The 24,549-nt window shown below is 32.2% G+C and overlaps 2 protein-coding genes across 2 annotated transcripts; both read left to right on the forward strand.

Moving 5' to 3' along the window:
* The first annotated feature begins 2,287 nt into the window (after positions 1–2,287).
* LOC148192017 (uncharacterized) lies at positions 2,288–13,119 on the forward strand. The gene is made up of 4 exons (XM_088100984.1): positions 2,288–3,072; positions 12,024–12,113; positions 12,200–12,267; positions 12,715–13,119. Exons 1-4 carry the CDS (start codon positions 2,446–2,448, stop codon positions 12,851–12,853), a joined length of 924 nt encoding a protein of 307 aa, XP_087957110.1. The 5' UTR covers positions 2,288–2,445; the 3' UTR covers positions 12,854–13,119.
* A 6,639-nt stretch (positions 13,120–19,758) lies between these two features.
* On the forward strand, positions 19,759–22,216 carry LOC148192018 (zinc-finger homeodomain protein 7-like). Its single transcript, XM_088100964.1, has one exon. The coding sequence runs from the start codon at positions 20,907–20,909 to the stop codon at positions 21,945–21,947; it is 1,041 nt and encodes a 346-aa protein (XP_087957090.1). The 5' UTR covers positions 19,759–20,906; the 3' UTR covers positions 21,948–22,216.
* Positions 22,217–24,549: the final 2,333 nt, after the last annotated feature.

The following is a 24,549-nucleotide window of genomic DNA, read 5'->3' on the forward strand; positions in this document are numbered from 1 at the left end:
ACGTCGCGACCGACAATGGTCCCGGTGGCGATTAGTGTCGCCGGCGACGCCTTGGACTGAGCGGAAGGTCCGGCACGACGGCTGGTCCAATGGAGGCTAGGCTCTGCCGGAGAAGACGAACGAAGTTCTCAAGCACAAGCAACGTGGCAGAGAGTGAAGAGGCAAGTTGGCATAAGACGTGGTCTCGCCGTTTGCCACATCTACTAAAAGTTAACGCCGTCCAATTTTAAGAACTAATTGTAAGAATTTTAAAACTACGAAGACTAAAAACCATCAAAGTTTCGAGTAGGAACTAAACCCAAAATCGTGTGATACTTAAGGGACGAAAATTATATTTAACACTTATTTCAATCAGTGCATCAATCAACTTACATAAATTTGTGTTTATAGTGATTTTAAATTTGAATTTTTGAAAATATAAATACAATATTATATATTTGAAGAGGTATTTATAATAGTTGTACTGCCAAAAGATAATGGAGAGGTTCTCCTTGCACCTCACCAACATCATCCTGCACCTCCTTTTTTTTTTTTTTATTTACAACTCTACCCTTCTCAGAAAGAATATTTTACTTTAAAAAAGCTGACTCATTTAATGATTAAATTGAAGCAACAATCCTACACCCCTTCCTAACTTACATTTAAGATTATTTTGTAAACCCTACACCCCTTCCTCCTCCTTGCCTCTCCTTGTCGCATTTCATTTCAAGCTCACATTTTTTTTCCTCCCGCACTCCTCTACTCCTCCCTCATCATCAACTTCATTTGTTTTCAAGTTCTTCTGGTGGAAGAGTGTAGATTTTCTTCTTCTAAGAGAATTAACTTCAAGGGCAGGTCATTGTATGATGCATTGAGTGTGATAAAATTTGTGCTTGTTTCGTTTTTATTTCTTAACCACACTTGGAATTATGGATTAGGCGCCGCCGCACATGAAAGTGTGATTGGGAGGGATGAGAACGACACTTGAAACTGCGGTTGACGAGTCGCCGCTTGGAACTGCGGATAAGGCTAGCCGCACTTCAACCTGCGGTTTACGGTGGCCGCACTTGGAGCTGCGTCGCTTGCTTTTTTAGGGTTTCACTTGGATATGGGCTGCTTGCTTTTTTTAGGGTTTCTTTTATTACTTTATTTTCTTTTATTATATTTAATTAAATTTGTTTAAAATTTATAAATTGTATTTCTTTATATTTTTTATTATTTAGTATTTTTGATATTTATTTATAGTATTAAATTTTTTAAAAAAATATATGTATGAAATGTTATGTTAGTATATTTAATTTATTTTGGTTAATATTTTATATAGTTTTGTGTTAATATTTTATATTTATATATTTTATAAATTTTATTTTTATGTTATATTTTATGATAAAATAATATTGAATATGTTTTTGGAATATCTTTTATTTTTTGATTTGTCTATCATTTTATTTTAAAGTCAAAAATAATAAGAAGAGGAAAGGGTACATGTAGAACAATAAAATGAGAATTAGGGTTGTTGATAGTTAGGAAATTATTAACTCATCATTAATTTTTATTTGATTTTAATAAATAATTTAATAAATAAAAGACAAATGTATAAAATAAGAGGTGCAGAAATAAATGAGTGAGATGGAGGGAGGATTGCTCAAGATAATGTAATCTAAAAATATTTAACATGAAATTTTATCCTAACACTTGCCACAAGATCGTACATGGACCCCATATTTTCTAAATTAACTGCACAATGATCACATGCAACGCGGTGGACACTTTTACCTCTTTTGGTTACAACATTATTTGATAAATATAGATGTTTTAATTTTTCAATTTAAACATAATAATTAACCATTAATTTTCAAATCCAGCAAATGTTACATTAAAACCGGTTAAGGACGAAACATAATTCGAAATAAGTTTGACTCTTAATCGATTTTGATCGATTAAGAATTTATAAATTTTAAAAAATCAATTAAGAATTAAATGTATTTCTAATTATATTTAATTTTTAACCGATTTTAGAAAGTCGATCCACTTACGTTTAATGTCGGTCTAAAAAATAATTATTAGAGACCACCACGACAACAGTTAGTACCACTAGGACTACCACGGAGACTACGAAAATGGACAATGGAAACAAAAGAAAAATAAGGAAGTAAGTAAAAACAGAAGTGAAAAAGATGCATACACAACTTCATTTAATTGGTTGGTAAAAAGTAAATACCATTGATACTCGATCATAACTCATACGGGTCCAATCTTCTTTTAAATCAAAAGACAAAAACGTACTTCTTTCAAATCAAAAGACAAAAATGTAATTCTCTTAAATCAAAAGACAACAATGTAAATAAGGTGGTGCAGGATCATAGCTATGGAGGTGTAAGAGAACGATTCAATATAAGTATCATAATATTTCACTTCTATTGAAATGTATTCTACTGAGTGGGTGAAGAGATTGAGGGACTGAAAATGGTTAACGTTGTAACAGCATATGGTTGGTTGTTGCATTGGCTACTGAGGGCGGTGGGGTTGACACCTTATATGGTGGAGATAGAGCCAGGGACGGTTCTAAAATTCTGGGGGCCATGCGACGCCGTCTCGAGCGCCAAATGCCTTTCTTCCAAACCAGTGGTGGTTCTCCTGCACGGCTTCTGCGGCGACGGAATCATCAACTGGCAGTGTCAGGTAGCAGCTTTGACGAGAGACTACGCGGTCTATGTTCCGGACCTTCTCTTCTTCGGTGGATCCGTCACCGATAAGGCGGAACGGTCGCCGGAGTTTCAAGCGGAGTGTTTGGCGGCAGGGTTGGGGAAGCTCGGGGTGGAGAAGTGCGTTTTGGTTGGGTTCAGTTATGGAGGGTTTGTGGCGTTGAAAATGGCTGAGATGTACGCTGAGATGGTGGAGGGTGCAGTGGTGTCTGGCGCCGTTGTGGCTATTACGGATTCTGTAGTTTCGAGAGCAGTGGAAGGGATTGGGTATTCGTCGTGTTCGGAGATGTTGTTGCCGGTGTCCGTTGGGGAACTGAAGACCCTTCTTTCCGTTGCTTGTTACAGAAACCTCTCCTTACCCAACCGTTTCTACGCAGACTTCTTACAGGTTTCTTTCTCTTCTACGCATGTAAATCACATCACGTTCTTTGCATTTCCTTGCATATTTCTTCTTTAAGAATAAACTGGTTTGAAAACAGTGGATACTTTTAGGTGTGGAGGATGATATCATGAAATTCAAAATAATAATATTTTAATTATATTTATATTATTTTTAATTTAGAATTCTAATATATTATTATTATTATTATTATTATTATTATTATTATTATTATTGAAGAAGAGTCAAATGAATGTATTTTTATTATTTTACTATTTCTCTTTATTTGTGTTAATAGTTTATTAAATTAAAAAAATTTATATTTATTATGTTACTAATAAAGTATTTTTATAATTTAGTTGATGTATTATTATTGATATTACTTTAATGTTATTAATAATATTTTAATTGATGATGTGTATAGTATAAGAAATAATTTTAATAACTACAAAAAATTTAGAAAAATAATTCAACGCATAATAAAAAGATTAATTTTGAATACTATTTTTGTAAATAGTTTTAATATTTTAATATTTATTTTAATATATTGACATTTTGAAATGGATAAAAATATTAGTATTTTATGAGGGCATTGAAATAATGATTATGTTATATATTTTTGTTGTAATTTGTAATTTTATTTTTAAATTCATGTTTTGATTAAAATTATGTAAAATTTTGAATGTGATTTTTTAAGTATGTTATTTTAATATTATATTTAACTTTTTATGTGTGATTTATGAATATTAAATTAATTTATAAATATATGTTATTGTTTATAAACTTAATTAAAGTATTATTTTAAATAAATAAATGTATATATTTAAAATAGTTATTAAGAACAATATTTAATATATTAAGTTAATAAATTTATTACTTCTTCTAATATTATATGTGAAATGTCAAGAATATTTAATATATTAAGTTTTAATTTTTTTATATTTTAAATTTTTTGTTTTTAAGTGATAAATTCATTATTTTTTCTAATTTTAAAATTTTTAAAGTGAAGAGTCCAATGTTAAGTTAACATTTATATTAAGAAATTATGACTCTTCTTAAAATTATGACATAGTGTAATAAAATATGGTATAATATAAGATCTTATATTTAACATTTAGTTAAAATATACATTAATTTAATTTCGAAATTTTTTATGTAAGTTTAATTAATTATAATTAAATTAAATATAAATTCACTTTAAGTATAAAGAATGATTTTAAATTATAAATTTTTATTATTTAAAATAATTAATTTCAATTTTATAGATCTAAATTTAAATAATCAAATTTATTATTTTTTTAAAATCTATGTTTTTCTAAAACAAAGTTCAAATGTTTATAATTTAATTAATTTAAATTTAAAATTAGACATTTTTTTCAAATTCAATTTTCATAAATAATGCTATGAATAAGCAAATGGGTTTATTTGTAAATTCAGAAATGAAACGCAGTTCTTGTCTTTGATAAGATTTATCAAAAGTTAAAAAATAAAAATTAATACGTGTCTATAAATAAACTTTTACAAATCTAAAACTCGAAACTCTTACCTTTTGCTTTTAATACTCTAACATTTTGTTTTAATATTTCGTACATAAATAAAAAAGTTAGTAATCAATAAAAAAAACTTGAAATAAAAATGAAACATTCATATAAGAAAAATAAAACACTCACCTCTGTTCTTTAGAAAAAAAAAAATAAAATAGTAATAAATAAACAAATAAACATAACACTACCTATGAATATTTATGATGTGTTCGTATGAGAGGAGTTAAATGTTGAAGAAGATTACGAATGATGGATTTGAGAGATAATATGTGTTTGTTTGGACAAATCAACAAAGATACATTTGCGAAAATTTGTAGGATTCACAGTTTTTTCTTATCTCGCTCATTTGTTAAAGATTTGAGCAGATTCCATATAAAATGTTACTCATACTCTCAAACTTTTGTAAAAGAAAAATGATATGTCGACAACAAATTTTTGCCAACAATTTGACAACGCCAGGTGGCGTCTTTGCATTGGTCAAATTTAATAAAAAAAAATAGAGAGAGGTTATCTGACTAAGGGCAAAATTGGAAGAAAAGTTTACAAGTTTAACATTTTTGGTTTCGCGGTTTTCGTTTTTTTGCTCTCACCTCTACACTTCTTTCATCCCTTTTATCTTCTCTCTCGATCTAACCTCTATCTTCTCTGTCGTTCTAACCCTATTCTTGTATTTTTTTCTGATTCGAAGTTTGGTGGCGGTTTGGGTGTCATGAATTTAATTCTTTTTACGTTATGTGTGTTATAATGAACAAAGGTGTTATATTGAAAAAAGACCGCAAAATATTAATAAGTATTTAAAATGTAGGTAATGGTTTCAGAAATGAATATAAGTTGTGGAATTTGTTGACCAAAAAACCATACAAGTGAATTTAAGAGTCATTACTGGTTGGGAGGTTATGTTTGGTGACCCTAAGAAGTGGGGAAGAAGTCATTCTTAATGAGGGGACCAAGTTGGACAAGTGCAGAGCTAATCTGCAGAAAAAACATTGTCGTAATCGTTTACAGTGGCCTCGTAAACGATTACACGAGAGAAATCACTGTTTTGTACAGAAAGTTGAACTGAAGTAGTCAGTTGTGGTGTCCTGGGCGATCATTGGCAAAAACTGTTAATTTAAAGCACAAGTCCACTTGTATTTACTTGGTGCTGGTGTTTGACTGGTGGTAGAGGGTGGTAGGTGATGGGAGGTGACCCCAAAAAGTAGGGAAGAAGCCATTCTTACTGAAGGGACCAAGTTGGAGAAGTGCATGGCTAATCTACAAAAAAAACACTGTTGTAATCGTTTACAGTGGCCTGTTAAACGATTACACGAGAGAAGTCACTGTTTTGTACAGAAAGTTGAACTGAAGTACTCAGCTGTGGTGTCATGGGTGATCATTGGTAAAAATTGTTACTTTCAGGCACAAGTCCACTTGTATTTACTTGGTGTTGGTGTTTCAGTCGAGGTAGAGAGTGGAAATTGATGGGAGGTGACCCCAAGAAGTGGAGAAGAAGCCATTCTTACTTAGGGGACCAAGTTGGACAAGTGCAGAGCCAATCTGTAGAAAAAACACTATGGTAATCGTATACAGTGTCCTTGTAATCGATTACAGTGTCAAAAAAGGTGTAAACTTGATTTCTAAGGCATAATTTGAAAGGTCTTTGAGTATAGATTCCAACAAAACAAGAATCAACTCATTTGAAGTTCGGTGGAGAAAGTTATGAGCAAAAGAACAAGCAAAGGTCAGAGTTGGCAAAAATATATGAAACGCTAACTTGAAAGAATAAACTGTACCAACTCAGATGTCCAAAAATTACAAATTAGTAGTCATTGGAAAGATTTTTGAGTCTAGTTTCTAATAAAAAAAGAATCATATCATTTGGAGGTCGGTGGGAAAAGTTATCAGTAAAATAGCCAGCAAAGGTCAAAGTTGACAGCATGTTATCTCACCCAAGTTGCTCATCTCATAAACATTGTTTTTTCCTCCATCATGGGGTGCCAAAACATCACTTCCCACCACTGAAACACCAGGACCAGCCTAAGAAAAGTGCAAAAGTGCTTAAAACTCACTTTTTTTGACAATGGTCACCCATGTTAACCTGACTGACTACCTCTGTTGGACTTTCTGTACAAAATCCAATTTTCTCTCGGGTAATCGTTTACAGTGTCCTTGTAATCGATTACATGTCAAAAAAGGTGTAAACTTGATTTCTAAGGCATAATTTGAAAGGTCTTTGAGTATAGATTCCAACAAAACAAGAATCAACTCATTTGGAGTTCGGTGGAGAAAGTTATGAGCAAAAGAACAAGCAAAGGTCAGAGTTGGCAAAAATATATGAAACGCTAACTTGAAAGAATAAACTGTACCAACTCAGATGTCCAAAAATTACAAATTAGTAGTCATTGGAAAGATTTTTGAGTCTAGTTTCTAATAAAAAAAGAATCACATCATTTGGAGGTCGGTGGGAAAAGTTATCAGTAAAATAGCCAGCAAAGGTCAAAGTTGACAGCATGTTATCTCACCCAAGTTGCTCATCTCATAAACATTGTTTTTTTCCTCCATCATGGGGTGCCAAAACATCACTTCCCACCACTGAAACACCAGGACCAGCCTAAGAAAAGTGCAAAAGTGCTTAAAACTCACTTTTTTTTGACAATGGTCACCCATGTTAACCTGACTGACTACCTATGTTGGACTTTCTGTACAAAATCTAATTTTCTCTCGGTAATCGTTTACAGTGTCCTTGTAATCGATTACAGTGTCAAAAAAGGTGTAAACTTGATTTCTAAGGCATAATTTGAAAGGTCTTTGAGTATAGATTCAAACAAAACAAGAATCAACTCATTTGGAGTTCGGTGGAGAAAGTTATGAGCAAAAGAACAAGCAAATGTCAGAGTTGGCAAAAATATATGAAACGCTAACTTTAAAGAATAAAATGTACCAACTCAGATGTCCACAAATTACAAATTAGTAGTCATTGGAAAGATTTTTGAGTCTAGTTTCTAATAAAAAAAGAATCACATCATTTGGAGGTCAGTGGGAAAAGTTATCAGTAAAATAGCTAGTAAAGGTCAAAGTTGACAGCATGTTATCTCACCCAAGTTGTTCATCTCATAAACATTGTTTTTTCCCTCCATCATGGGGTGCCAAAACATCACTTCCCACTACTAAAACACCAGGACCAGCCTAAGACAAGTGCAAAAGTGCTTAAAACTCACTTTTTTTGACAATGGTCACCCATGTTAACTTGACTGACTACCTCTGTTGGACTTTCTGTACAAAATTCAATTTTCTCTCGGGTAATCGTTTACTAGGAGGTTGTAAACGATTACCACAGCCTTTTTTCAACACTCTCAGTCATCCCTTGCACAGCTTGCTCCTCCAACTGATGAGGGGTCACTCCACACTCCTTGGGACATCATCACATCTATAACCACTCTCTCCCACCACTGAAACACCAGGACCAGCCTAAGACAAGTGCAAAAGTGCCTAAAACTCACTTTTTTTTCCAATGGTCACCCCTGTTAACCTGACTGACTACCTCTGTTGGACTTTCTGTACAAAATCCAATTTTCTCTCGGGTAATCGTTTACGAGGAGGTTGTAAACGATTACTACAGCCTTTTTTCAACACTCTCAGTCATCCCTTGCACAGCTGGTTCCTCGAACTGATGAGGTGTTACTCCACCCTCCTTGGGACATCATCACATCACTAACCACCCTCTCCCACCCTTGAAACACCAGGAACAGCCTCAGACAAGTGCAAAAGTGCCTCAAACCCAATTTTTTTGACAATGGTCACCCCTGTTAACCTGACTGACTACCTCAGTTGGACTTTCTGTACAAAATCTCATTTTCTCTCGGGTAATCGTTTACCAGGAAGTTGTAAACGATTACCAGAGCATTTATTCAACACCCTCAGTCATCCCTTGCACAGCTTGGTCCTCCAAGTGATGAGGGGTCACTCCACACTCCTTGGCCTCACATCACATCACCCCCACTCAAATTGTCATTCAAATGAACTGGTTTTGACATTGGTCACCCATGTTACCCAGAATGACCACTCAAACACCAACATCTTACAAACAAGTCTGCAACTTAGGAGACACTAAACTTGACCACATTCTGAAATCCACAAACCCACAACTCATAATAACAATGGTATTGAAAAAATAAAATATGAGACCAATTCAAACAAAAACTCAAATTTTATATCATTGAACTAAATCCGATACATTACACTTTGTTTTCTTAATCTATTTACAATTATTACAATTATCATTTACTTTCCATTAATCAACTAAATACACATATCACTCATTTTTTATTCTAAGCACTACGGTTCTGGTGTATGGAGTCCTAAGTGCTCTTTCCTTGTAACGAACCCTAACATACGTCTTCAAAGGTTGTTCATTTCCGTCAATGTCAGTAGGGGATACAAAACCAGTGTTCACGGATGGTTCTCTACGCGGCACACTTTGTCCAACGTCATCTTTGTTTTGCCTTCTTGCCTTCTCTTCAGCCAATTGTGCCTCCAAACTTGCAACCCTCCTTTTAAGTTCTTCAATTAGAAATTCTTGGTCCTCTAAGGCACGCATAAAAGTTTCTCTGCGAAACGTGACCTTGGACCTTCACGAGAAGGGACCTTTGTCTCCAATGAAATAGAGAAAGGGGTATTTTCGGATTTTCAGTTAAAAGAAGGGTTACGGACTTCCATTTTGAAGGTTTTTATAAAATATTATTTTTAAAACAAACCAATGAAAGCACGACACTTGACGTTGTAAAAAATGTGTTAAGAAAATGTTGTTGGAATATCGCGGTCCTTTGTAAAATACCACAACCTTTTTTCTTAACGTTTGGAGGAGGTTGAGGAAGGACTTTATTCACGCGTGGATTCGATTCCAGGGTTGGGAGTATTCAGTTCCACCATGTTGCATAATACAACTAATGGGTGTATTCGGTTATGCCGGCGTTGATTCAGTTCCAATGTATAGAAGAGATACAACTTCATCTTATATTCGGTTCTCTCTTCATGGATTCGGTTCCAATGTATAGAAGAGATACAGCTTCATGTTGTATTCGATCCCCTCTTCATGAATTCGGTTTCAGTGCATAGATGAGATACACTTCACGTTGTGTTCGGTTATCTTCTCATGGATTCGGTTCCCCTGTGTTTTTTAAAATATACTATATTTAAAAAAATTACTTCAATTTATTAAATTACATTTTCTTTTACATTTTAAAAATTATTTTTTTTATAAATATTTTTACAATTAAATATAATGTTAACAAATATTATTTTATATTACTTTTATAATTACGAATGTTTTGATAATCTTCAATTTTTATCAATTAAATAATATTTTTTTATCTGTTACATCGGTGAAATTCTACACTAAATTTTATAAATTTTACTTTTAAATTCTCTCTCACTTCTAAATTTCCTACGAGAATAACAATAAACTCATTCTCAAATCCCTCAAATTTATCCATTTATTTTTTCCAAATCAATTCTTTAAAACAAACATCTTAACGATTAAGGAAAGCTAATTATAGAGAATAAAAATTTATTTGCAGTGAAAATGTTAATAATAAAAAGAATCTTCAAGTCAATAAAAAACAAAAAACGCTTTTCTAACTTAAAAAGAGAAAAGTAAAACACTTACCCCTTAAAAATCAAATAAACAAAATCAAACTATAAGAAAAACAACACACCACCTAATCTTTTATTTTTATCGTCACATAGTGAAGATTTGGATAAAAACGAAACCTACCACAAAGTGTCTGCAGAGAAGTGCCAACACATCTTAATCAGACGATAGTTTCACAAACACAGATTTTTTTTATATTTATTTAACATTATTTTATTTTTTATTTTTAAATGTATAAAAAATATTTTTTTATTATCAGTTGTAATGTATATTAAATAAAAATAAAAATGTATCATCTATAATTATTCTGACAAAATATAAGTAATATGATATAATGGCAAGAGAAAATAACAACAAAAATTAGCTTTGGGCAATCAGCAAAATAAAGATAATATAATAAATTCTCTAACATGTATATATATTTTTAAGTTTATTATAGATTAGTAGAGAAAATTAACAAAAATAATTTTGAAATAATATTAAATTTCTGTTTTATAATATTAAAAAATGCTGCAAATTTGAATGTAATTAGAAATCCGAGCATATAACTGTCAACAAATATCTAGTTTTAAAATGATGTTGTATTATAAATACAAATTATTTGTAGGAGTTGAAAAGGTGTTACATAGAACATTAATTTACTAAAGGAAGTATAAGTAAGCCTTTATGTTTTTTAGTGTTACCTTCCTTTACGATAAAAAAATACTTATTATCAGAAATTTAATTTTATAACAATTATTAAAATGAAAAACATAATTACTAAATTGTATATTAAAATTATAAAAGATGTGTGTGTATAACAAATAGTTCTAAACATATTCTCTAATCAATTTTCATAATATGGTAATTACATTTTATATAATATTTCATTACGGAGACTAAATACTCATTTGGTTATTTTGTTCTATGTTATGGATTAATAAAATTGGTTATGTTTACGAGAATAAGAATATTATAAAGCAATTAATGTAAAAAATGCAAAATAGAGTTTATTTGTGATTTCTTAAAGCACACTTAATGGCTTTACTAACGAAAAATAAACAAAGGCATATATAAATCCGTGATCTATCAATATAATTATTTATCATTTTTTATTATACTTATTTTTAAAGCTTTTAGTAATGTTTGAATAATTTAAATATGTAATTAATTTCTTTTTCTAGTCTTTATTTTACTTATTATATTTATAATAATGATTAATGAAATATGTATCAAATGAATAACATATAAAATAAGAATAATGGTAAAATAAGATTACCTATGCGTATTTAATATTCTTTTAAGTGGGAGAGTAAAAATAATATATAAAATGAAAATGAATGTAAAATCGTATTGAAATATTTTCTTTTCATAAAATAAATTAAGAAAGTAAAGTCAACTCATCAGCATGTTGTAGAATGAATAAGATTATAAGATTATAAAAACAATGAACTAAACTGAGATAGCCCATTTTTAACTTACCATATAAGACGAAGAGGATTGGTTTCACTTTGAGATTTCTATCCTTAATTTTATTATACTCTCTACTCCTTTTGTTTAAGGAGTTTTTTTATTTATTTTTTAAAAGGTAACTTTAAATTAGTTATTTAATATATATACCTTTATTTTTTAATATTTATGAGTTATTATATTTTTTTATTCATTATTATAACTTTTTCATATTTATTAAATAAAGATATTTGAAGAAAATGTTATGCTGAAATTTATAAAAGGATATTTGAAAACAAAGAGTTTTTGTTTGAATTTGAAAGCTTACTTCCTTAGTGTGTAAGCACAATCAATTGCAGGCAATGTACTCAAATAGGAAGGAGCGAGCTGAGCTGTTGGAGGCCTTAGTCATTAGCTACAAAGAGATCAAAATCCCAAAATTTCACCAGGTATAATCTTCATCTTCATTCAAATTCTTTCTTAGTCTTCATCTTTTCCTCATGTTAACTTCAGTATTTCACTTCTTCCTTTGCAGCGAATACATCTTCTATGGGGTGAGGATGACAAAATTTTTAAACTAGAGTTTGCGCAGAAAATGAAAGAGTAAGAAATTCAAACCGCAGAAATAGCATCTCTTCACAATGATTTTTCTCACAATCTGGTATTCTGTATTCACAAACATTGACAAAGTTTTAATTGCAAATAAAAAAATAAGATCATTTTTTTTATATGATAAAGTCATTTAAAAATTTAAATCAGAAGATGTGTCCTATTAACGTTTGCAAATTTCATTCGGTGGTTGCCCACCAAGTGTATGAAAAAATTAGAAACTCACTTCATCTCATACTATGTGAGCGTGTTTCCTTTTTTCTTTTTATAGACCTTGCATGATTCAACTTGTAAGTCAAATCAACGTGCCAGTCTAATAAAGCATATACTATTCATTAAATGATTATACAATACAGCCGAGAAGGGTTGAACACAATGATAATCAACCTATTGCCTCTAATTAATGCTATCTGATTTTTTTTGCTGTGTAACATGTGACAGGAAGGTGGGAAATAATGCGACATATGAAGGCATAAAGAGTGCGGGTCACCTGGTTCACCTGGAGCGACCCTGGCTCTATAATAAGAGCCTCAAGCAATTTCTTTCCTCTGTTTTTCCATTGCCAGGTACCAAAAACTGACCAAAGTACGTGCCAGATGATGAGTTTACATAGCAAAATCTGATTTCAAAAACAATCTATAAGTTTGGGAAATTTATCTATTCAAAGTTGTGATTTCGTTGCAAGACATTATGTGGAGTGTTTATTTGTTTTTATTTTAAGAAAAATAAAAACGAGTATGAACAATTTTGACTCGACTTTATACAACCTACTTCTAGCTTTGTTTTCATTTAGTACCTCGCATTTGTGACTTATTTTAAGTAAATTATAAAATAAGTTAATTTATACTTTTTGTCTTTGCTGATTTATTTGAAATTCCATTTTATCTCAAATAATTAAGTATAAAATATTTGTCTGCAAAATAGCTCATTAAATAACTCTATTCAGCAATTTTTTAATTCGTTCTATTAGTTTTACAATTTTTAGCTAGTTTATCAAGTAGTCAAGAAGTAATACTCATGAATGGTATAGTTTACAAGTTCATTTTACGGGTATTTCTTCATGTACCTCCATACATTCTTTTTTCTCCTCCATAAACAAAATAAAAGACAAATTTACCTTATCTTTTTCCCTCTTCCACCACCACCGCAATTCCATATTTCCCTCCATCTCTACCCTCATGTTCTTCATCCACCTCCACCATCTTCAACTTTGGTCATTCCTCCATGTTTAGCACATACCCTTGCACCTCCCTCCATCTTTCAATATTGATCATTTTTGTGTGGTTCGCATATACTTATGCATAAGGATAAAACTCGCGACGAATAGTTAATACCCGCAAATATTTACTACATGCGGACTGCGGATAGCGGATATTTTAATATCCGCTTATAAACAAGTTAGGTGCGAATATTATACTACTCGTACTTGGGAATATCCACTACCCCGCAAAAAATAAAAATAAAAATTTAACTTATATTTTATTAAGTTAAATTTAATTAAAATTAACATTAATTTATATTTTATAAGATTAAATTTAATTAAAATTAAATTTTAATTTATAATTAATTTAATTTATATTATATTTTATATATTTTTTGTAATTTTATTTTAATAATTTATAAAAATATACTTTTTAAAATATTTGCAAGTATCTGCGGGTTTTAAAATATCCACAAATAGTTTTTAAGCAGGTATCCGTGCGGATGGTGTTTTTTTTTGTCGTGTCAGGTTGCGGTTAGACATTATCCATCCCCGATCCGACCCGTTGTCATCTACTCTTGCATGTGAAATGAAATAATATGGGTATAAAACACAATACACATGTAATGTAAGTAAAATACAATCCATAGTGGAAGAAGATGAGTATAAAACACAATTAATGGAAGAAGTTGGGTATAAAACACATGGAAGAAGTTGGGTATAAAACACAAATGGTGGCATTAAGTATCACTTTACCGTTTGTAATGTAAATTTGCATTACTGATAATATAATTTATATTTAAGATTGTTTTCTAAATTTAAATTAAAGATTGTACAATTTAAAATATAAATTTTTGTTATGGATTAATCTAGAATTTATTTTACTTTTCTATGTAAAATGTTATACAATCTGAAATATTAATTTGTATTACAAATTATATAATTTAGAATGTATAAATATAATGTTTTTAAGTTTTTAGATTATAAAATCAAGAATATCTACATATTGTATAATCCAAAACTATAATTACAGCACAGGTATAATTTTGAAATTTTATTACAAGGAAAAAAAATTGTAGTGGTGAAAGAAATTCTCTTATTTTACATATAGTTTTATCATACAAGCCTCGTACAAGTCAATTATACATATTTCGTGGCCTTGTGAGACGGTCCATCACTGAGTCTTTTGGGCTTTGCTTAGTGGGTTTTGTCGTTTCTGCAGGGCCCATATGAAAACCATTTCGGCTTTTTTGTAGTAATTATTAGTGATTAAAGTAAAAATAGTGTATTATGGGAATGTTATTTTTGTGCATAAAAAAAAAAAAAAAAACTGGATCCTATCCTGTACCATATTCTAAAAGGAAAAAAAAGAGAGAAGAATCTCTCCTCTGAACCCGAAAAAGAGAGAGAGAAAGGGTGATGAGGTCCTTGGTATTACGTAGATATGTAAGAGATAGATAGATACACACAACAGTTCGCAATCAGACAAAAACTAGACGACAAAAAACGATGCGTCGTACTTGAAAAGTTTTTCTTTTTTTCTTTCCAACATTCATTTGGTTAAAAACATCAAGGGTGATGTTAATTAATAATGCTTTCTTTCTAAGTAAATTATGTATTTTACATTCTCCGATACTCTTTTTTAGTTTATATTAAAAAAAAAATTAAAAATAGACAAATAAAACGGTGATTTTTAGGTGCAAAATTTCATAATTGTTCGATATGATCTGTTGTCGGTTTTTTGGTCGTCATTTTACAATTTAAACTTTGGTTGCTGCATTGAATCATTATATTAAATTATTTTGGCTTCTATATCTTTTTATTACTTAAAGTTTATTACATTACCAAATTTCATTTTTCATATAAAGGTAGTTTAGTAAATTTTAATTACTAGAAAATGTGGGTTGTTGCTTATAACTTAAAGGCTATATGCTTTCTTTAGGGTCATAGATGAAATACATAAATAAATAAATAAAAATTATATAATTTTTTTTTCTCATTTAACCTCAGAAAAAGTGAAACAAAAAACTAATACAATAACACATATAACTTAAAGACTATTACAAAAATATATTTCTTCATCTTCCATCAAAATTAGATAGACACGTGAAATTGAAGTCCACCTCTATTATTCCCTCCCTTCCCAGTTGCACAAAATAAAAGAAAAATAAAGAAATTACGTTTTTCTTTTCCTTGTCCCTTCATGATTTGTCTCAAATTTAAGCCATAAATGTCCTTTAGAGGATTTGAACTTGTGATCATCTTCTAACTCCACTCAATAATAAATATTCCTGAATTTAACTTCTCCAATTTCAAGTATTATTTTTAATCTGTATCTATTTAAAGTTAAAATATTGTTAAACTTAATTGTTATTTAATTTATTAAACTAATTTATTTTCTTCTTACATTCCTTCTTCCATTTGATTACTCTCTCCAATATTGATAAGTTTTCTTTTATTTTTATAAAATTAAATAAAAGCAACAAGCTTTTTTATGTAATAGCTTTTGTTAAGTTGATCTTCCTTAAAAAATGTAAGAAAAAAAATGTTTTTTAATTACTTTGCACAAGTAGTTAGATACTCTTTTTGAGAAATGACAATTATTTAAGTTCCGTAATTCCTTTTATTTAAACAAGTACGATAAGATATGATTCCTACGTGTTTGAGGTGATGTTACGTGATATTATATTCATTTTATGCTTATGCATGGAAAATGTTAGAGATGCATTCCTCGCATTAAAATAACAACAATAATAACTTTACTTCTCTACCATAGATTTCTATATATGATTACTTTTCAAATCAATGATAAAAAAAAAACGTACTGTTTTTTCTCTCAACAAAGTTTGGCATGGCATGCAATGTCATCATGTTATTCCAAAAAGATTTTTTCAATCTCTCTCGAAATCTATACATCTCAGGGAGAAAGGGATACAAGAGAAAGAAAAGACAAAAAATAATTAATAATAAATTAGCAAATGGGCTGATGAAAAAAATAAATAAAGAATTATGATAGACACAAAAACTGAAGTAATATAAAATAAATTAGGATTGTATGTTTGAAGTAATGAGAAGGACTTGTCGAAGTGTGATATTGACCGATTTTATGTTTTCTTTTTCCATTTCATTAAAAAGATATCTAAACATAATCATCACAAATTGAAGTTCCAATCTGGATTAATTTTTCTTATTTATAAACTAAGTTAGTTTAAACATATTAATATATAATAGATTGATTAGCGTCAGATTAGTTCTGTTGTTTTGAGATCATTTTATCTGAAAAACTGAGCCTTATAGTTATTTTATTGGAAGAATTATATATATATATATATATATATATATATGTATGTATGTATGTATTATAAAAATTAACTTGTTCGAATAAACTTATTTTAGGTTTTGAAGGACTTTAATTTATAAAATGTTGTGAAAAGCCTTAAACTTTTCTTTTACCTAAAATGTAAAGAAAATCAAATAGCATCTCCAAAGATCTATTAGTTGACAACTTTTTTCTTATTCCAGTTCACTCAGAAGATTTCATCGCATATTTTCCCCTTATGTTACGAATCATTGACAACGATATTTCCTGGGTCTAATTAGAATTTAAAAGAGGTTTATTCTTAAGGAAATTAAAAAGAAAATAACTCCATATTAAACTCATGAATGTAAGAATAAATAACAGTGTTAATTTTTAAGGAAATATATATAAAATTATTTTAAACTAACTTAGACCATATTACTTGTACTGTGATTCCGCTTCTGCTTTTATTTACTTTTGGTATATATATTGCATATTTTACAAACTTTAACTTAAGAATTTGCTTAAGCCAAATCATCCTGTTGAAAAGAATATGTATTACACACTACCGAATATCGTAACTGATAAACATTTTTTTTGGTTAAAGTGTGGGGGAAAAACACAGCACAAGTCATCATAAACAATACAATATAGATATATTATATGAACACGTCCCTTTATATCAATATATCATGAAAATACTTTTCTTTAGAGCGAGGAACGCACTTGAAAATGAAAAAGAAAAACTAATAAATCACAATCAAAACACTCATTTTACATTTTTCTTCAAGTCTCTCAACATTGTCCTAGGTTTTTGTTGCAAAGTTTTTCTAAATCCTTAATATCTCATGCTTAAGTTAATTATATAACTATTCGGTTATAGTAAAATCTTAAATTTACAAAGAATACATCACCTATCTCTTTGCTTCACCTTTAGGTTTCGAAAGTAATTTTAGTCGGATTTTAAATTTAGGTTTAATACCTCTTTTGGTCCCTCGAAAGGGAGCAAATGTTCAATTGGGTCCTACCTTTTTCTAGAAGTTTAATGTGGTCCCAAATTTTGTAAAAAGTGTGCAATCAAGTTTTTTTGGAAACGGCGTTGATTTTTTAACGGAGCAGCTGACAGGGTGGACTAAAGTTAGCTACGTGGCTGTGAGAGGGTAATACGTGGTTTTCCTAATTCGAAAAATCCTAAATTTGAAAATTAGGAACCTAATTAAAATTAGAATTAAAAGGGAAAACTCCCAATCTGAAAGGATTATGAACCCTAAATTGGAAATCCCAATTTCTTTCTACCCTCTTCTTCTTATGTCTGCTTCGTCACGCTCATGTGAGGGAAAGATATAGTTTTCCCTTCTCTTCTTCTCCTTCGGCGCTGCTCTGCATACATATGGCAGCTTCCTTTCTCTCACGTTGGGACAACTCGCGACAGCTTTGGGGTGGTCCGCGGCGACGGAGCTTGTGAGCGACACAACGGCAAAGGCGCGACCCTTGGGGTTTCGATGGTGGTTCGCGCGGTGGGTCTCGAGCGACAGGTTTGCGGAGATCAAAGAAACTTCGCCAAGGTTGGCCGCTGGATCTCTGGGTTTTGGTTTTTGTTTTTGGTTCTGGTTTTCTGTAGGTGAAAGGCTGGCCTCGCGGTATGGTTCGACTTCTTCGACCTGGTTCGTCGGCGGCGAAGGACGGAGCTTCTGGTTTATTCCTTCAGCGGCGGTCCTTGGTCTTGGAATGAGGGGAACTCAAGCAAAAAAAAATTCAAGTATACTATGTTTGCTAACAATAGATTCATCTCTGTATGTTTGCGTATGGAATTCGGCTAGCAGATTCTATTCCTTCTAAATAACATGATTCCTGAATGCCGTGATCATTTTGGGTGACAAGAACAAGATGAATGCCACGTATCACCCTCACACAGCCACGTATCACCCTCACACAGCCACGTATTACCCTCTCACAGCCACGTAGCTAACTTCAGTCCACCCTGTCAGCTGCTCTGTTAAAAAATCAACGCCGTTTCCAAAAAGGACTTGATTGCACACTTTTTACAAAATTTGGGACCACATTAAACTTCTAAAAAAAGGTAGGACCCAATTGAACATTTAATTTGCCCTCTTTCGAGGGACCAAAGGAGGTACTAAACCTTAAATTTACAATGAATGCATCACCTATCTCTTTGCTTCACTAGTAATTTTAGTTGGATTTGACCTAATCACAATACAAAAACTGATAAATGTGTTTTACATGTAAATGTATTCATTTTGTAACGTAGATGTCTAATAGATATTTGATCAAATGCGGACTTGCTCTTTAAAATAACCATTCAGTTTGTAGAAGTAATTGAGGTGGAAACGACCCTCACCACTCAGTGAATGGGTCGGTCATAGGATATTAATAATGAAATTTACAATTAAAATTTTGTTTGATTTTCCAATTAACAATTAATCAAACTGTCCATTTTTACTTGTAACATAAAAAAAATGCTCATATATATAATGTATTAAACCGAAAGATATTTGTTAGTATAATCATTGGATGTATTTAAGAAGTGAAAGCCGGGGGTATGAAATCATGGTTTGAAATTTAAAGTAAAAAAGAAGTGTAAGTATGAAAGAAAGATGGAAAAGTGAAAAATATATAGATTTGGGCGTGTCTTTTTGATGGTAGTAGTGGGCAAGGAGAGAGTGTACTAGAAAGTAAACGAGCACAAATTGATGCCTGAAAGAGAAATGTGAAAGAAGATGCTAACAAAGGTAGCAAATAAGGCATCAATTGCATCGTGAAAGAAGGTAGATGGTAAGTAAAGTGAGGCATTGGTCCAACAAAATAGTGGGCTGCAGATAATGCAGCAGCAGGCGCACAAACTCACCAACACAACACAACAACAATACAAAGAGAGAGATAGATAGATAGAGAGAGAGAGAGAATCTGACACACCATAACAAGACAAGGCTGTGTGTGTAGTAGTGGCCCAGCAACCATTCACTCCCTTTAATTTCCTCTTGGATTCTATTCATCTTTATCTTCAATAAATTATCTTATTCTAATTTGGGTTATCACTATCATTTGTATGTCTCATTACTCCATAAACTTGTGCATATAAGGTTAATTGTAGGATAATGCTCTCCTCTCCCTTTAATTTGTACTGAATTATGCTGGTTTGGGACACACATTCATTTGAAGGGTATTGGAGAGATTGTGTGAGAAAGGCAATCATTAAAAACTGGACCAGGGTGCAGGCTGTGGGAGAGGACCAACATGAACTTGTCGGTTGTTCTGCAAGACAAATTCTTGCAGTACTACTGTACTAGCCATCACTCCTTCTGAGTTCAAAACAACCTCTTCCCCTGTTCCTTTCCTACTTGGTTTTTATGGGCCTGGATGGCTGGTAGGAAACAACACTCTTCTTCCCCCTCTTCCCACCCTAACACCAACTTTTCCACACCACTTCCTCTAATCCAACATTAACTCATAACATCCCTTTCTTATTTCCTAATCAACCTTAACTCTTTCACAATTTACTCTTTGTGTTTCCCAACCTCTTGTGTTGTTTTCTCTTGCTGGTGCAATTCAGCTTTCTACTTCTACTCCTCAAGTCTTCACAGTCTAACATTCTAGCCACAGAGGTGAGTATTTTTTTTTTATAGATTATCTGGGTCTCTAGGGACCCCGTTGTAGTCTCATTCCATAAGGTTTTTCTATTCTACCAAAATATATTATCCTTTTCTCTTTGTTTTTTCCCCAATAAATAAAATAATAATAAAGCTATTCCCTCCCTGGCTGTAGTGGTGCTATATATACAGTTAAATCACTGATTCACTTCTGAGAATAGGATTGATTAGTGAAAATTGGTTGGTGGGATTAGCACCCAGAACGTCAAAATCAGAATAAGGAAAGAATAATTGTGGGCGTGCTAGTAATTATGCCTTTGGTTGAGTCTGGTGTTGTATTAGATGGGATAATATGAATTAGGGTTGAGGAGGGTACAGGAAGATCTACAACCATAATTAAAGCAAAAATCAGGAAGATGATGATGGTTTAGGAAAGATTAGAGCTTGTCATAATTAGAGAGAGCATAGAGGGTTGAGATCAAACGTAGCTTGGTAGATCTTGGAAACCCACAGAAAGCAAAGTCTGATGGAAATGGGAGGCCAAGATAAGGAAATAGAGATACCAACAAGTTTAGGTTACAACCTTCCCAACAGAGATTCTTCTTCTTCCTCTTCCAAGCTCTCTTCTCCAACACTTGGTGAAAGAAGTACCACTCATCATGATCGTGATCAACCTCATCATCAACCACCTCATCAAACTCACACATTAATCTTCAACGACCCACCTCACCATAATCTCTACCCACCACCACCTCCTCCTCCTCTTGCACCTCGTCAACCTCATACACTCACACCAGATCCAGATCTAACCACCCCAATTGCTCCCACATCGAATCCTCTAAGAACACCACACCCCCACATAACAACAATACCACAACCACCAGCAGCAGCAACAACCTCAACCTCAACCTCAACCCCGTCGATCAGGTACCGAGAATGTCTTCGGAACCACGCGGCAAGCATGGGGAGCCACGTGGTGGATGGCTGTGGAGAGTTCATGGCAAGTGGCGAAGAAGGTACGCTGGAATCACTAAGATGCGCCGCGTGTGAGTGTCACCGCAACTTCCACAGGAAAGAGGTTGACGGAGAGTTACAGCCACAACAACCACCGCCACTGTCACTGGTACAGCAACAACAACAACATGTTCCCAATTATCACAGCTACTACCCCAACAAGCACAATGGGCACCTTCACTACCCTACACCCTCTCCTTCTTCCCTCCATCATCACAGATTAGTTGGTAGCAGTGGTACACCGAGTCTGGTTCCCCCAGTGATGATGGCCTTTGGAGGCCCAGCTGAGTCCTCAAGCGAAGATCTGAACATGTTTCAGTCCAACACCGGAGGAGCACAGTTATCAGTGCAGGCGCCACTTTCTTCCAAGAAGAGGTTTAGGACTAAATTCTCTCAGCACCAGAAGGATAGGATGATGGAGTTTGCTGAAAAGATTGGTTGGAAGATTCAGAAACATAATGAGCAGGAGGTACAGCAATTTTGTTCTCAAGCGGGCGTAAAGAGACAAGTTTTCAAGGTTTGGATGCACAATAACAAGAAGCACCCAATGTAAGCCTAGCCTACACTCTTCTTCTTTTCTACATCCCTTGTCTTCCATCTTGTTTGGAAAGAAATAATAACAAAAAGAGACACCAGATTAATTTTTAAGTCAATAATATTGTAGATTTAGATGTGCATATATATATATATATATATATATTATTCAAGCAGAGGAAGCTAGAGCTAGCTAGCTATAGCACATAGACACATTAAATTGACAGCAGCTGTGTAACTTCCCATTATAATTACTCATTTTCGCTGTGTATGCTCTTTATTAATCAACACGCGCTTTCGTATGGACTAGGCAGCATAGAAAATTTGCACTGATTTTCTTGGTGCAGAAAAACACGTACGGATTAATTCTCAGTTTCTAACCTCTTTCTTCTTTTGGCGTGACCACTGACTAACCATTTTCACCACTATAGAGAAAGAAATGAAAAAGGGAAAAGACGAGTTTTTGGTCGTTGTTGTGATGAAGTAGGATATGATATTGGTATACGTTGTTGTTTGTGATGGGGTACTTGGTCTAACTAGCTGTAACAATATTTCATGCATAATAATTTGACGAACTTTTGTATTTTAATCATGGAAGTGTTGGTTCGTGAACCTGTTCACTTCCTTGCTCATCAATGTAGAAGGCTTTGGAGAGAAAATAGATCCCACACTCACGAGTCATGACCCAACCACAATTTTGTCCTCTCCTACTCATTCCATACATAGACACCGGCCGACACATGAATTAGCAGACAATATCCGTTTTTTTCTCAAATTGCCCTTTTCATAATAATATGCATAATGTCTGTATTATACTGTCTCTACGCGAACGAACCAGGAAGATGTAGTCAAATGATGACAAATAAATAACGAAAAGAAGGATCTGAGTATACAAATTTCCCCCTTCAGTTGTTCTATCTTTTTCCCTTTACCCTCGTACTTGTCAACGGTGAAAGTAGAGTTATTTTGTACGAAAAAGCCACAAGAAATGCGATGAGATTCGAGTCACAATTATTGAGTCAAACTCAGGAGTAGTAATTAATCTGAATCGGTTTCTTATACTTACGAATAATGTGGTAAGTAATAATGTAAATAGCAAGTACGAGTTTGTGCCAAACATTTCTATTGTACAAGCTTTGGTTTGGATTTAAAAATCCAAAATATGAAGAGTGAAAAGGCTTTTCTTTTCCCCTTTATTTACGATTTCAAGAGCCGAGATGTTCCAAAGTAAGTTGATGAAAATGGGCAACATATTCACATTAATTTCCAATGTTCAATTCTTGGATGGATATAATATAATGCGTATGTCGAATGAATTGATGCCCTATAGAGACTGCATTTTTTATTGTACATAGAATTATTTTCTAATTTGGGATTCTAGTCCTAGAGTGTAAAAAATATATTGTATTTCTTGCATAAAATGGCATTTAATTCAAACTGACTCTACCTTTCCTAAATTTACTGGTGGCACAGAGACAACTCTATAGATATTTTTTTTTCTTCTGAAGCTGAAGCTATTTTCACGGAGTAGATATCTGGTTTCAATTATAATACAATAAAAATGAAATTTTTATTCAATTATAGATTTTTATTCAATTATAAAAATCATATTTAAATTAATTGCTGATTTGAAACTACAATATTTTAAAGTCATATTTAACTTAATTGTTAATTTTAACGTTGATAATATATCAATCAAAGTTAAACTCTAAAGGTTAAAATAAGCAATATATTTGGTTCTTCACTTCTTGTTACTCGTACTTGCCTTCACGTCTGCACAAAAACTAATTTCAATGTTGCAGTTTGGTTTATGCATCTATATTCCATTTCTATCATTCCAAGCATGGTACGTAACATACATTTTCATTGATCAAACTAAAATTTCTACAGGCTACACTGAATAATTAAAAAATGAAAAATTCACTGACAAAAAGAATTACTAGCTAGCATTAAAAACCGTTCTGAAATGTAATGCTGTCAAATATTATGACTCTGGAGAAACAACTAGGATAACAAGAATTATAAACCATGAAGAATAAAAAATCAGTGATAAGTTCAATCGTTTGATCAAGATTAAGGGTTAAAAATATAAGCATTTTGGTTTCATAAGAAACGCCATAGATTGAAAAAGTAAAATCAATCCTGAAAGATTTTGTCATGCACCTCATTGGGGTATCTAATCTTTGATAAGATTCAGTCTATAGTTATCCTCGTTATTTTCAGAAGTGCTCAAATTTTGGTGTACCTCCAGAGCTTCGTAAATATAAGCAACGCTACACGTAGACTAAATATGGTGTGTGCTAGAGGCTATTCCCATGATTCCTGCAAGTAGACGTGCAAGTTGATGTTCCCATTAAGTAAGATAATTTGAAACTGGTAGCAATGTATGTTGGGGGGGGGCAAAAGTTGCTATCTTAAATTATAAGTATGCTTGAGTTTATTTAGTAGCGCGAGTAAATGAGTAATGAACTGGCATTTGGAGTTATGGACCACCATAAAGAAAACCACTAACAAAATGCACAAGAAATACTTAAAAAGAGAGGATTAATTACCTTTATTAAACCATGCACCTTTTACATGTTCACGATCTCTTCTTGTAACAAAAATAAGAAACTACGCAA

The sequence above is a fragment of the Vigna umbellata genome, chromosome 10, assembly GCF_029865625.1.
Source record: "Vigna umbellata cultivar VRB3 chromosome 10, Vumbellata_1.0, whole genome shotgun sequence".
Classification (NCBI taxonomy): domain Eukaryota; kingdom Viridiplantae; phylum Streptophyta; class Magnoliopsida; order Fabales; family Fabaceae; genus Vigna; species Vigna umbellata.

What these genes read in the sequence shown, in the direction of transcription:
- LOC148192017 (XM_088100984.1), top strand. Translation starts at nt 2,446, where the DNA reads ATGGTTAACGTTGTAACAGCATATGGTTGGTTGTTGCATTGGCTACTG. An exon ending in AAATCCCAAAATTTCACCAG is followed by an intron (nt 12,114 to 12,199) that starts GTATAATCTTCA and finishes CTTCCTTTGCAG; the next exon opens with CGAATACATCTTCTATGGGG. An exon ending in TTTGCGCAGAAAATGAAAGA is followed by an intron (nt 12,268 to 12,714) that starts GTAAGAAATTCA and finishes AACATGTGACAG; the next exon opens with GAAGGTGGGAAATAATGCGA.
- LOC148192018 (XM_088100964.1), top strand. Translation starts at nt 20,907, where the DNA reads ATGGAAATGGGAGGCCAAGATAAGGAAATAGAGATACCAACAAGTTTA.